This window comes from Tachysurus fulvidraco, chromosome 7 (assembly GCF_022655615.1).
Source record: "Tachysurus fulvidraco isolate hzauxx_2018 chromosome 7, HZAU_PFXX_2.0, whole genome shotgun sequence".
Classification (NCBI taxonomy): Eukaryota; Metazoa; Chordata; class Actinopteri; order Siluriformes; family Bagridae; genus Tachysurus; species Tachysurus fulvidraco.
Window position 1 is genome coordinate 22204216 of NC_062524.1, and position 14643 is coordinate 22218858.

Sequence of the window (14643 nt, forward strand, 5' to 3'; positions counted from 1 at the left end):
GATATTCCTTTGAGTTTCTGATCTATGTTGGCATTGAAAGAAACAATTCCCCATACCATTATATCAGCAGGAGCAGTCTGGACTATTGACACAAGGCAGGTTGGGATTCATGCCAATTTCTGTCGCTGTCATCTACTGTACATGGCAAATATAAATTTATATTCATTAGATCAGGAAATATTTGTCCAGTTTTAGTGAGTCAATGCCAACTGTAGACTTAGATTCATAATTTGCTTGCAGCTTGTCCAACTCATTTGGTTTGAACTGTTGGATGTTCTAAGATACTTTTCTGCTTAGATTTACCTTTTTGTCAGCTCAAACTAGTATGGCTATTCTCCTCTGACATTTCTTATAAACAAGGTGATAACTTTTTTCCACCATTCTGTGTAAACTGCGGTGACTCCTATACGTGAAAATTTATAGAACAGCCTTAAAAAATGATCAAACAAGACTGTCTGCCCTAAAACCATACCATTATCACTGAGATCATCGAGATCACATTTTTAAAGTTTATGTGATGTGACTAATTGAATGTGTCTGATTGTATGCATTGTGCAGCTAACCAATAACAACCCAGAAGAATTCAAAACCTTTGCCACTCTAGGTGCTTTGAGTAGCCTAATGCAAAATTCATGCAAAGTACTATTTTCTTAAAGCATTTTTGAAAGAAGGTCATACATTTACATCTATGGAATCTGGCAAACGACCTTATTTAGAGCAGTTTATGGTTTGTTTCTTTAGGAGGCAGCTTGGTGGTTCTGGGTAAGACTTCACAAACTTCCAATTAGTAGTGCAACATCTTATCCACTGTGCCACCACTTCCTTTGTTATGCCAAGTCATAATCGGTTATGTTACAATATAAACCATTGAAATGATCATGTAATTACTTATGCTTTAAAATAAGTAATAATAATAATGATTAATTATTTATCTCATCTTGTTTAATAGTATTGTTTGAAAACAATTTCAACTTAAAATAAAATTAACACATTTTAACAGTTCAAATGGAGATGTTATTAGTGTTTTGTCCTTTTTCTGATGCTAAAAAAGCTCTTGACCATCAGATGACCTAAATGAAAGCTGGCTGATGTACCATTTTTGTTTTTGCAGTTGCAACAAAACAAATTAATTCATGAATAAGTGAAAAAGTTCTTATAGACACAAAATGTCTTAGGTCACTTATTTGCATGTTTAAAGCACAAAGTTCAGGTGCCTTTGAAAAATCTAAATATTCATTAACTGAAATGACAAATGGACAACTCAGAGCTGAAAAGGGTCAAAGAGAAGACTTTCTGACCTATATCGAACAAGGTAAGAACCTTCTCTAAACTGTGTCTTTATAAGGCTTTATTCATTATATATTTGCTAAGTGATGTGCTTTATATAATTCTATGTTCTCAGTAAAATCTGATTCTTAACTAGTGAATGCTATACATTGTTTCCTCAACTGACTTTGTCTTTCTTTCCTTGAGTGCAGTTATAAATTGTCTTAAGTTTATTTCTTTTAATTTGAGCAGAAAATGGAGAATTCTCAGAGGTCCATGCGTCTTTACTTAGGTATTAAAAAAATTCAGTTGTTAACATTAGAATGCACATAATGAAATGTGTAATTTAATTTACATATTTCTGTACAGGGATATGCATTTTGTCATTGCAATGGATACTGACCTATCAGCAAGGTAATAATACCAAAGAATACATATGTAAACACAAATACAAGAGTGCGTTCATACTGTATATAATATGTTCTCTTTTCCCCTCCAGTCAATGTGGCCTTAAGCGGAATTGCAACACAGTCTTCTTCCTACAACTATTACTATGCTTCCTTTGCTATTGATGGCAACAGAAATTCTGTCTTGAGTGCCTCCGCATGTTCACACACAAATGCTGACTATGGCCCGTGGTGGAGGGTGGATTTGTTGGTGTTGTATGACATTAGCAATGTAATCATCACTAACAGAGGTGATGGCAGTCCAGATCGGATAAATGGTGCTGAGATCCACATTGGCAATTCCTTAATCAACAATGGCAACAATAACCCCAGGTGACATGGAACACATTTATAAAAACACATTTATAATTCATTAAAAGTATGTCAGCATAAATATATATTAGTAATAATAGTATAAGTTGTATGTAATAGTAATATAGTATGTTTATAGAGTTTAATCATGAAGCTCTATTAACATTACATAAAACTGCCTATAAGTCTTTGTAATTTGGTAGCAATTCTTTGTATGTATTTAAATCTTTAATAAGACATTAAAACATTCCACTAAAATTGGATTGAATTCCACTCATAAGGTAATGTGGAATTGTGACTGATATTTGTCTTCATATATAGTTTAATTATAGCTATAATTTACAATAAAAGATAACTAACTTGTTTCACAGACTTTCCACAAAATTATATAAAGTACAATAGGACATTCTTTAGTAAAATAAAAAATGGTGACCTCTCTCTCTCTCTCTCTCTCTCTCTCTCTCTCTCTCTCTCTCTCTCTCTCTCTCTCTCTCTCTCTCTCTCTCTCTCTCTCCTTCTCTATAGATGTGTTGTTATCCCTAGCATGCCTGCTGGTGCCTCTATAAACTACACATGTAATATGCAAGGTCGTTACGTGAATGTGATCATTCCCAATATTGCTCAGTACCTCACACTCTGTGAAGTGGAAGTCTATGGGGTTCCAGGTTCCACTTCTATATTCAATAAATTGCATTTAATTTAAAATATGTTTTAAAACTGTTCCTAAATATCAGAATTTTTTACTTTTTGCAGTCCCTATTTTTAAAAAGGCTTTTCTGAGAATAAAGTTTAACAGCATTGAGGATCTCAGCAACCCTACCATGAGAGACAAAATTCTTCAAAAGGTGAGTGTTTGTGAGAATGTACTCAGTTGTCAGTTTATTAGGTGAACATACATTGTAGCTATTCTCATTGGTCAGACTGATTATTTCCCCTCGGTTGTGCTACACAGCTTGCTGCTCCTCCTCTATTAGTAGAAAGGCAGTCACTGAAAACTGCACTATTTCTACACTATTATAACAGTGACTCAAACCCATTGCTACTACTGCACCAAATAAACACATACGAATGCAATGCCATATTACTCTCACTGCTGAGTTGATAATTGTTTACCACCCAAATAAAAATTTCATTGGTTGACCTGAAATCAGTGAATGTATATAAAAATGTATTATGATATGTACAGTACATTAAGTATTACCAAGCAACAATTATTTTTCTGCATCAGGTCAAATCTGCCAACATCAAGCCAGCAGTATTTCAGGTCCGGTGGACAAAAGAACCAGAACTGGAAAAAAGAACTTAAAAAAGGTCAAGAAAGATTAAATGTTTACTTCTACTCTCACTATGACTCTCCCTCCTACTGCCCGTCCTACTACTACTACTACTAATACTACTACTACTACTACTTCTCCTTCTACCTATAATAATAATAAAAAGGTTTACATTATTATTATTATTATTATTATTATTATTATTATTATTATTATTATTATTATTATTATTATTATTATTATTATATAACATCTGCAAGGACAAGGCACTTCTTGCATATACCACCCCCAGTGGCCAGTTCTTGTCAAGATAAAAAAAAAACAATCAATGCACCATAAATGAACATACTTATGCTTTTTGATGATAGCTAAAGCCTAGCTGTGTAAAAATGCCTGCTAAAAAACTAGTTACTTAACTCTGAACTCTGTAAACATGAATAGCACCAATGGGGAGCCAACTTCAATGATCTTGAATCAGCTACTAGTAGTTCCCTCCATCACTTTCTTGAATGGGAACTATTCGACATATCAAATGATATCTATCCTTAGCCACGACAGTCATATTTTGTATTAATCACTATGAAAATCCACTTACAGACTAGTAAATATATCATACCAATTACTAGCTTGATTGGAGACACATTTCCTGAAAAACACGTTTCCTGAATTTAGCTTTCCTTCACATTCCTTTCAAGTTACATGTGAATTAATGGAATTAGTCATGAGTTACATCTTTAAAAGTAAATTTGTAAAAGTAGAATTGATTGACATATATTGACCAAATACTTATTGTGGCTTAAGAAAGAAAAAAAGAGTATTATTATACAGCAGGCAATTCATATGAAATTGACCAAAACATTAAACCTTGCACTATAGCACCACCATTAGGTCTAGATTAATAACACCTAGTTTTATATCTGTTCTACTTACACTTTGTTTTGCACAATTTGTGTTAATAAAGAAGAAGAAGAAGAAGAAGAAGAAGAAGAAGAAGAAGAAGAAGAAGAAGAAGAAGAAGAAGAAAACCCTAACAGTTAAATTAATAATACTATCCATAACATAGAACATAGGTAGCAAATAGGTAACAGAAATCAGCAAATAACCGAAATAAGAAGTTAACCAATTATTATCCAAAATAATCTTCCTGCAATATTTTAAAAGTATCTGCTACAATACTAGGCTGTTAATAGAGTTATTAATTACAAATTTATAGATTGTGTTTGCCACACAAATCCATGTGAATATTTGGTATTATAGAAAATATTATTTTCATATTCAAAAATGCAAAAGCGCTATGATATAATTTGTATGTTTAGAGGTATTTACTTATGAATTGGTACATTTTTTAATTACTTTATTTATTTTTAAAAAATGCTTATGTGAAATTATTTCTTAATTTTTTGGGTTAAGCATAGTTAAGCCATAGTTAAGAATAAGCAATGTGATTATGTTTCTATAAATATAATTTAAATAATATAACTAACAATACAATAGTTTTACATTAGAGCGTAGTTTAAAATATCCTTGAACCAGAAACTGGAAAGCGTCACCTGGCGAGGAATGCGAGGGTTATTTCTGGCCGCGAGGTGGCGCTGTAAAAGCTAGTAACAATTTTCCACAGACATGATTGAGTAGATATATTCAATCATCTTTCTAAAATAGTAAGACTTTCCATCTAACATGATGGGGGGAAAACAGAACTGCTCCTTAAACGCAGTAGCACTAAAACACATTTTAGACAAGAGGGTAAAATAAAACACTGTAAACTGATGAATAATAGTGATCATGAATAGGCTATGTATTTCTTCTTTTTGTATCAGTCATGAGTTTCTTATCCCTTTACAGAAATTTTTAAATGTTTAGAACAAATCACCACTATTTTTAAATTAGAATGTATTTAGAACATGTGAAACTAACTTTATGTAGGAATAAGGTTTTACTTTCTTCTTTCCTTTAACCACTGGCCACTTACTGTGATGATTCAAATCATTAAAAAAGTAAAATGAATTAATGTGATTTTATTTTATTATTATTTTTTTTTGTTATTTTTTTCCCATTCACTTAAATAAACATTATGTTTTTAGCATACATGATATTCAGAAATCTTTGCTATTGTCAGTGCTCAAATCAACTCATTTATATACAAATTTAAGGACTGATTGTTTCTAAAATCGAACACTGACAATATTCTATCTGTTGTTTCAGGATTATGTTTTTTTTATTTAAAAAAAAACTCATCTGTGTATTTTCTGTTATTTTGGAAATTTTTGTGGGTACTCGGTATGTTCCACTCTGGAATTTTAACTTATAAATAAAAATATCAAAAAACACAATTTGACTCACAGAATAACTATGCACTCAAATCATCGATGGTCTTTGTCATGTATTTCCCCTGTGATTGAATTCTTAATATGGAAACATAAATAGAACTGACATGCTGCTTTTATGTCATGGAAACTTGAATACCTGCATTACACAACACTGAATATGAAGAACTCTCTCAATACGAATATTGACCTAATTTGACATTGACAGTAAGTCAGGATACGTTTCCAGGACCAAACTGAACCAAAATTTTTTTTACTATTTTCCCTTGAATTATTGAGTCTTCTGAACAGCAGATGTCACCACTGCACCATGTGAAACATGAAATCAAACATATTAGCCTCATATGGAGAATGACTTCTTCTTCTTCTTCTTCTTCTTCTTCTTCTTATTATTATTATTATTATTATTATTATTATTATTATTATTATTATTATTAAATACCCCATATCAAAATCATATTTTAAAATAATTGAGTATTAGGCTATTTTACAAAATAGCATGCACACATTTCACTTTCTGTTTTAGGGATAAACCCAACCTGGTCAGTGTCTCATTGTTTATATACTCTATAGGGAAAATGTTGAACAGGTGTTGAACAAATGTTGATCGTTTTGACATATCAGGAAATTTCAGTTGTAAATATTTCGAGCTATGGGGAGGGTAAAAGCATTTGACTTGTACAGGAAATATATTTTATGAATTGCATTATATATTATATCATTATAAATAGAACCTAGGACAGGGGTCAGCAACCTTAAACACTCAAAGAGCCATTTGGACCCGTTTACCACAGAAAAAATACCACAGGGAGCCACAAAATTCTTTTGACATCTAAAATGAATTTTATGGTACATCTAAAATGTACCTTTATGGAAAGTATAGAAAAAAAACTGTAGTGTGTTGCATTTATGAAATAAACTGCTACCGATTAAACGCAATTTTATTTCTGCAAGCAAACAAAAATATTTTGAACAGTTTGAACTAACCTTAAGAAAAAAGACGCTGGGTTGAAGGTTACTTTCAAATAAAATGTTTAAAGTATAATTGAGTCCTTCGTATTCATGACCAAGGCTCTCAAGTTTTGAAGACAGGCAAGCGAGACATCTCCAACCCCTCGCTTTTTTTCATTGGATGTTGCGTTAAATCTTTCCCAGATAGTGCTATTTTCTGATTGGCTATTGTGTAGCTTCTTATTTGATTGGCTGATAAGTGTCAGGCTCGACTAAGAACTGAGACGCGCTTGATTCCTGCCCGGTTCCACAGAGACAGCGGTGCGGACTGATACATTTTGGGCGCTGCGGCTTATTAAATATATGATAGTCAAAAAGTTTTTCTGCGTGAGAATACGATGTGCGGCGGGAGAGCGTGAGAAAAGACCGAAATGCGTGACTGTCACTCTCAATGTGTGGCACTTGACAGCCATGCATGACATAAAAATTTAAACTTGCCGGCTGCAGCAAACCAAAAATGCGCCTGCTTCTGTGTGTCAGATTTCGCAAGTCAGCGGTTATGACGCATATTTTGAAAAAAAAAAAAAAAAAATTAAACACGGTTTACTTTAATGTTACAAGAGCATCATGATCTTTTAATTAAATTTTTTAAAAACTAACTAACAAAAATAAAAAATTTAAATTAAATATTTATTTTCCAAATCTACAGGGAGCCGCAGCAGAGGGATGAAAGAGCCACTTGCGGCTCCGGAGCCGCGGGTTGCCGACCCCTGACCTAGGATGTTTATTAGACATTAGGAGGCGGTCAATGTAAACCTACAATTATTTAATACCTAAGTGGTTATTAGACTTTAAGCAGTATGTTACGACCTTTTAGTACGTGGTCTAGGGTAAGGAGTAACATTTTATGGCTGTGGCGTTCTTTTGTGGGTGTAGAAAGCAAAGAAATGCAGGGACAAGAAATAACCATGAAATGTGGTTTATTGCCAAAAAAAAAAAAAAAAAAAGAAGAGGTAATGGGACAACTCTAACCAAAAATATAAAAAGGTTAAACCAAGATAAAATGAGACTGTAGTAATGCCAAATAAAATAAAGAAAAATAATAAAAAATACTAACTCTTTCACAATATAACCTATCTAATGAAAATAAACAAGAAACAAAAGTCTTCAGCGCCGAGCACTATTATTCACAGATTCAAGTTTCCCGAGTCAATAGCTCCAGAACTAAAGGGTGTCACTACACAAATAACACCTAATTTTTATCGTAGTAATGTAGAGAGACAGCTACAACCAAATTTTTCTCAAAATCGGCTTTTCTCCGTGGTGGACAAAATACACAAATCTCTATGTGCAGACGACTGAGAAACAGATTCCAAGGGACCGTCTGCAAAACCCGAAAAGCAAATACTATAAAAACAGTCAATAACTTTACTGTACTACACTGTAAGGTCACCAAACTCATAACACACAACACTTATGTCCTGATAGTTATACTACAACACTTATTTTGGGGAAATGTCTTTTTGTTGATTTTTTATGATTTTTCATAATTTTAAAATATCAATAGCTTTACTGTAATACACTGTCCTATCACCAAACTCGTAACACACATCACTGATGTCCTAATACACATACTAAAACACTTATTTTTTTGGAAAGTCTTTGTTTAATGTTTATGATTTTTCATAATTTAAAAAAATCAATAACTTTACTGTACTACAGTGTACTGTCACCAAACTCAGATCACACATCAGTGATGTCCTAATACATATACTAAAACACTTGTTTTGGAGAAATGTCTTTTTGTTTAATTTTTATTATTTTTCATAATATAAAATAATAAATTGACTACTATGTAAATTATATTCAATAGCTTTATCGTAATACACTGTCACCAAACTCAGATCACACATCACTGATGTCCTAATACATATACTAAAACACTTATTTGGGAGAATTTTTTTTTTTTTATGATTTTTCATAATATTAAAAAATCAATAACTTTACTGTACTACATTATACTGTCACCAAACTCATAACACACATCACTGATGTCCCAATACATATACTAAAATACTTATTTGGGAGAAATGTCTTTTTGTTGATTTTTAATGATTTTTCATTAAAATTCATTAAGAATTTTATTGATTTGTATTTATTATGAAAAATCATAAAAAATAAACAAAAAGACATTTCCCTAATACGTGTTGTACTATATCAATTAGGATATCAGTGATGTGTGATCTTAGTTTGGTGACAGTACACTGTATTACAGTAAAATTATTGAATATAATTTCCATAATAGTCAATTTATTGATTATTTTATAATATGAAAAATCATAAAAAAAATCAACAAAAAAGACATTTCTCCCAAATAAGTGTTTTAGTATATGTATTAGGGCATCAGTGATGTGTGATCTGAGTTTGGTGACAGTACAGTGTAGTACAGTAAAATGATTGAATATAATTTCCATAATAGTCAATTTATTGATTATTTTATATTATGAAAAATCATAAAAAGTAAACAAAAAGACATTTCCACAAAATAAGTGTTTTAGTACATCAATTAGGACATCAGTGATGTGTGATCTGAGTTTGGTGACAGTACAGTGTATTACAGTAAAGTTATTGATTTTTTTATATTATGAAAAATCATAAAAAATCAACAAAAAGACATTTCTCACAAATAAGTGTTTTAGTATATGTATTGGGACATCAGTGATGTGTGATTTGAGTTTGGTGACAGTACAGTGTATTACAGTAAAGTTATTGATTTTTTAAAATGATGAAAAATCATAAAAAAATCAACAAAAAGACATTTCCCCAAAATAAGTGTTGTAGTACATCAATTAGGACATCGGTGATGTGTGAGTTGAATTTGGTGACAGTACAGTGTAGTACAGTAAAGTTATTGACTTTTTTTTGTTTTCGCTTTTCGGTTTTTGCACTTTGCAGACGGTCCCTTGGAATCTGTCGCTTCAGTGTTTGCACATAGAGAGTTATGTATTTTGTCCAATGCGGAGGAAAGCTGATATAGAGAAAAATTGGGTTGTAGCTGCATTGTAGCTGCCTCTCTACATTACTACGATAAAAATTAGGTGTTATTTGTGTAGTAACACCCATTAGCTCAGGAGCTATTGACTCGGGAAAATCGAATCTGTGAATATGAGGCCAACTTTACTTAAGTCAAAAAATGTGTGTGTGTGTGTGTGTGTGTGTGTGTGTGTGTGTGTGTGTGTGTGTGTGTGTGTGTGTGTGTGTGAGAAGTGTCCTTTAAGTCCTCTGTGAGTCTCACAGTGAGTCTCTGAACGCCAAAAAACACCGCTAATAATCCACACAAATCCGCGAACAGCTGGTGCACCTATCTCCATTCAACTCACCACCTCCAACGCCATGGGTCCGCTTCCTTATATGGGGAAAAACCCGGAAGTGAAGCGATGTCATGTGACATAATCGGGGCAGTCTCGCGAGAGCGGGAAACGGGGCAACACAAAAGAAACGGAACATTTTACCGGTGTACACAATTAAGCAATGGCTACCTTAAACCATGGTTATGCCTTTATACATTGTGTCACCTTATGTGGCTCTGCTACAAGATATGTTCCTCTTTTCCATCCGCTGCTAAACAAAAGGGGGGAAATATGTGAGAAATATTTTGTTTAAAATTTATGAAGTAAGAAAAATGTGAGGGTAAAGTGTAAAGTAGGTGAAAGGTAAAGGACAAGTACATGGTATGAGATGGTAAAACATAAGGTAAGTGGGCCATTAAGTATGCAGGGGCCTCAGAAGAACATGTGTGTGTTACGGATTTGCCAGGCTCCACACTCACTCTCCCGCAATGCTCCGCTTCACCTGATTTCTAATCACCATCACCTGTTCACAATCACCTGTTCACAGTATAAAGGACTGCCAACTTCATTCATTCCCGTCCGGTCTCGTTAGTATATTCATCTGTTTGGAGTGTATCCTTGCTACCTGCCTGACTCTACTAACTTAATTATATTTATCGTCTCTCTTTCCAGCTATCGTCGTCGTCCCCATCTAGGTGAAGTTAAGGAAAGTGTCTTGTGTTATCTGTGACCGTAAAGTTGTGTTTGTTTTTGACGTTACCCTTTAGTGGCTGGAATGAATTAACCCTTCTCACCACCTACCGCAATGGCCTTAAACCAGCATTGAGGTTGCAACTCTCGGCCTACGATGACATCATGGGCTTAGAGAGCTTCATTCAGAGATCCATCAGAATTGAAAACCGTATGCAATCCTGTTATAATTATGTTAAAGGACCCGTCACCTCCCATATTTTCCACCAGCAAGAATCACCCTCTCCAGAGCCAGAATTCATGCAAATTGAGACCACCCGCATCCCACTGTTAGAACGTCATCGGCCGTTGGCCCAAGGGCTGTGTCTACAGTATACTGTGCTGCAGCTGGACGAGCTATTGGAGTGTCCCATCTGTCTTCCACAAGTTTTTATGAGTACCGATCAACCCAAAGCTTATGTATATATTCCCATGTATATGCTCTGTTAACTACAGAACTCTGGATCAGCCGTAAGCTTCATCTCCTCGCAATTATGCTCTGACCTTAAAATCCAAAAGGAAAGGATCCCCCAAAAGCTCCAAGTCCAGTCCATAACTGGCAAACCCCTCAAACTTCAGGACATGTGAGGTCGTTCTGACTGTGGGAGTCCTATACCGGGAAACCATCAGATTCCTGGTTCTGGAGAATTCAACTGTGGATATCATCTTAGGGCGACTGTGGCTAGTGCAACATCATCCAGAGCTCTCTTGGGATACTGGTGAGGAGAGAAGATGGAGCGATCATTGTTTCCCATCATGTTTTGCACAATTACCCATTTCTTGCCTCCGTCATTTTTCACCCATAAGTATGTTCCACCTCCATCGAAAGCTCGAAGGCAGATATTTCAACCACCATACCTGAAGATTACAGAGTTTTAGGATGTTTTCTGTCCCAAGAGAGCCTCCAAACTATCACCTCATCAGCCATGGGACTCAGCGATTGACCTCATTCCCAGTGAACCAGTGCCTAAAAGTAAAATCTATCCAATCACCATCCCAGAAAAGGAGGCCATGGAAAAATGTATCAGCAAAGATCTCAGTCAGGGATACATCTGCCCTTTGACCTCCCCTACTGCATCACCCTTCTTTGTGGCCAAGAAAGATGGCAGCCACTGACCCTGTATCGATTACCGGGCACTCAACAAGATTACATCTAAATTCTGTTATCCCCTTTTTGGTACTGTTATGGATTCGCCAGGCTCCACACTCACTCTCCCGTAACTGATTACTAATCACCATCACCTGTTCACAATCACCTGCTCACAGTATAAAGGACTGCCAAATTCATTCTTTCCCCATCCAGTCTCATTAGTACATGCATCTCTTTGGAGTGTAACCTTGCTACCTGCCTGACTTTATTAACCCTTAATGATATTTATCATCTCTCTCCAGCAATCATCATTGCCCCCTGACTACTGTGAAGTTAAGGATAGTGTCTTGTGACCGTAAAGTCATGTTTGTGTTTGACATTACCCTTTCATCATCTCCATCCTCATCATCCCTGCTATCTCTTTTGCCATTTGCCTATTGCTCGCTGCCTGTTATACTGTAATAAAGACTTCTGGTTTGTACTCTGTTGTCATCTCCCTCTGTCTCATAAGTGTGAGACACTTTTTACATTTAAAGTTTGCATTCCATGATTGCATTTAAAATTTTAAGACATTTGACTAAAATATTGTAATAAGAATTGTGACTGTTATTGTCTTCATATATTCTTAAAAACACCTGCTATCATTTAAGGGATAATAGGAACTAGCTAATTTCACAGACTTTCAGACTTTAAAGTGAAAAAATTATAACATTATAAGCATTAAATTGGATTACCTATTTATTTAACATGTAAGTTCACATGTTTTCTCTCTCTCTCTCTCTCTCTCTCTCTCTCTCTCTCTCTCTCTCTCTCTCTCTCTCTCTCTCTCTCTCTCTCTAGATTTCTTGTCATCCCTAGCATGCCTGCTGGTGCCTCTGTAAACTACACAGGTAATATGCGGGTTCATTATGTGAATGTGATTGTTCCCTGGGAGAAATTATGTCAGAATAATAAAACATATGGCAAATGAGAATACAGAAATCCAGAATATTTATAGTCACAATTCTGAGATTTGAAGTCAGAATCCTGAGAAATAAAGTCACAATTCTGATATAGAGTTGCAATTATCTTTTATTTTTTAAAACAAAGCGGAAACAAGCTTCCATAACACTGTCCACAAACACAGCTAACAGAAATCAGTAAATAAGTAACAGAAAGTTAACCAATTATTATCCAAATAATCTTTCTTAATGTCCCTGTGAATGATTTGCGATTATAGAAAAGGATTATTTTCAGATTCAAGTATGCAACAGCGCTATAGTAAAATCAATTTTTACATTGCTGTGAATTTTTTCAGACCATTAGTTTGTTACATATTCATTTATGCATTGATTTATTTATTGTACCTGACAGTCAAGACTTTTGTCATTCTGACATGCAGGAAACAGAAGCATGTCTTAACTATGTAGAAGAAGAAGAATTGGCCAAAGTGGGTGTAGCATATGGAACTTCTGGATAGCTGATGATGCATATTTATTGGTTAGAGGTATTTACATATGATCATGAAAATGACAAGCCTTACTGTGAAATAAATAATGGCAAGTCACAATACATAGGATCCTACACACCTACAAAGAAAAAAGTTAATTCAAGATAATTTTTTTAAGACACCAAGAGATGCAATTTGTTAAGAAAATAGTTGAATCAAGTTGACTTTCTGCCATCTGATTTTTGATTACATCACAGTATAATTGTTGGAAGTACAAAATATATAAATAATAAGCAATCATTTCTGGCATTTCACCTCCCCTTCTCCCTTGATATTTGCGTCATCATCTCCGTTCTCAATGGCTCCAATAAATAAAGCCTCAAAATTAGCCGGATCTCGTCCACCTCCATCTCCTCAAGTGCCAGTGGAGCCAGTACTCCACAATCGGCTAAGTGTGGCATGTTAATTTTTGCCAATCAGATGGATAAAACAAAAATATGCCATTTCACTCAGAACTCATTGCTGAAATGAGAGTGCACTGTGGGTTTACACACTTAAGACTCATATTGGACCAAAAAATTTGCCAAATGCATTCACCAACAAATAAATCTATGTATTGATATGACTATGTAGTATGTGAAGTGAATAGGATAGATTTAAGGTATATCTTCAAAAAATAATACCAACAAACAAAAGCACTGAATTAGCATGAGGCATACTAGACACAACCGTTCATGTGTATTTATAAGTTCAAAAGCTGCTACATTTAGAAATGTGTGTATCAAGTCACAATTTCTGATAATATAAAGAGAGGATTGGTCATGAGCAATTCTCCTCCCTGCTAACTTTCCAAACAGCTAATGCAGCACTTCTAGCTTTCTTACATCTATTAGCATTACACCTTGTGTGTGTTGTTGCCATTTGTTTTGATATTTTTTTACTGGGATGCACTTATTTCCAGGGTTTTCAGGTCAGTGTAACAAATATTACGTCATCGGGCATGCGTGGCCTATTTGATAATCTAACCCTAACCGTAGTTTTTGGTTATTTGTTTTCGAAAATAGATTAACTGTAAGATAATAAAGCATAATAGATATAAAATATAAAATGTACCTGTATGATAAAATGTTTTTTCCTTCATTATCCATTGTAGGTATGCTCCTTTTTTTTTGAAAGAGGGTGTTTTTCCAAGACCTCCAGAAACACGCCCACTTTACGCCGTGGTAGCTCTCTCTATGGAACCGGGCAGAAATTAAGTGCGTCTCCCCTGGAGTTCTTAGTCGAGCCTGCCATTTATCAGACAATCAAAAAAAAAAGGCTACAAAATAGCCAATCAGAAAATAGCACTATTGTATCTGGGTAAGATTTAACGCAACAAGCAATGAGAAAAAAGCATTTCTTTGAATTGTTCAGAATCATCCTCGTTCACCCTCAGAGAAAACCACTGGAGCTGTGAGCATCACTTTGAG

The 14643-nt window shown here is 34.5% G+C and overlaps 1 protein-coding gene across 3 annotated transcripts; it reads left to right on the forward strand.

Annotated features, from left to right (window-relative positions):
* Positions 1 to 1202: 1202 nt before the first annotated feature.
* On the forward strand, positions 1203 to 13733 carry LOC113635496 (fucolectin-like). Of its 3 annotated transcripts, none has more exons than XM_047816354.1 (8): positions 1203 to 1312; positions 1519 to 1558; positions 1636 to 1680; positions 1766 to 2045; positions 2550 to 2689; positions 2778 to 2869; positions 3253 to 3335; positions 12586 to 13733. In XM_047816354.1, exons 2-7 carry the CDS (start codon positions 1522 to 1524, stop codon positions 3328 to 3330), a joined length of 672 nt encoding a protein of 223 aa, XP_047672310.1. In that variant the 5' UTR covers positions 1203 to 1312; positions 1519 to 1521; the 3' UTR covers positions 3331 to 3335; positions 12586 to 13733. The 3 variants fall into 3 exon arrangements, with proteins under 3 accessions (XP_047672310.1, XP_047672311.1, XP_026990790.1); XM_047816355.1 differs by lacking the exon at positions 12586 to 13733 and adding an exon at positions 10694 to 12313; XM_027134989.2 differs by lacking the exon at positions 12586 to 13733 and adding an exon at positions 4260 to 5628.
* The last annotated feature ends 910 nt before the right edge of the window (positions 13734 to 14643 follow it).

Bases quoted from the DNA above. Each gene is read 5' to 3' on its own strand.
- LOC113635496 (XM_047816354.1), top strand. From the start codon at position 1,522: ATGGAGAATTCTCAGAGGTCCATGCGTCTTTACTTAG. The intron at 1,559-1,635 runs GTATTAAAAAAA...ATTTCTGTACAG, and splicing joins GTCCATGCGTCTTTACTTAG to GGATATGCATTTTGTCATTG. The intron at 2,690-2,777 runs GTTCCACTTCTA...TACTTTTTGCAG, and splicing joins GGAAGTCTATGGGGTTCCAG to TCCCTATTTTTAAAAAGGCT.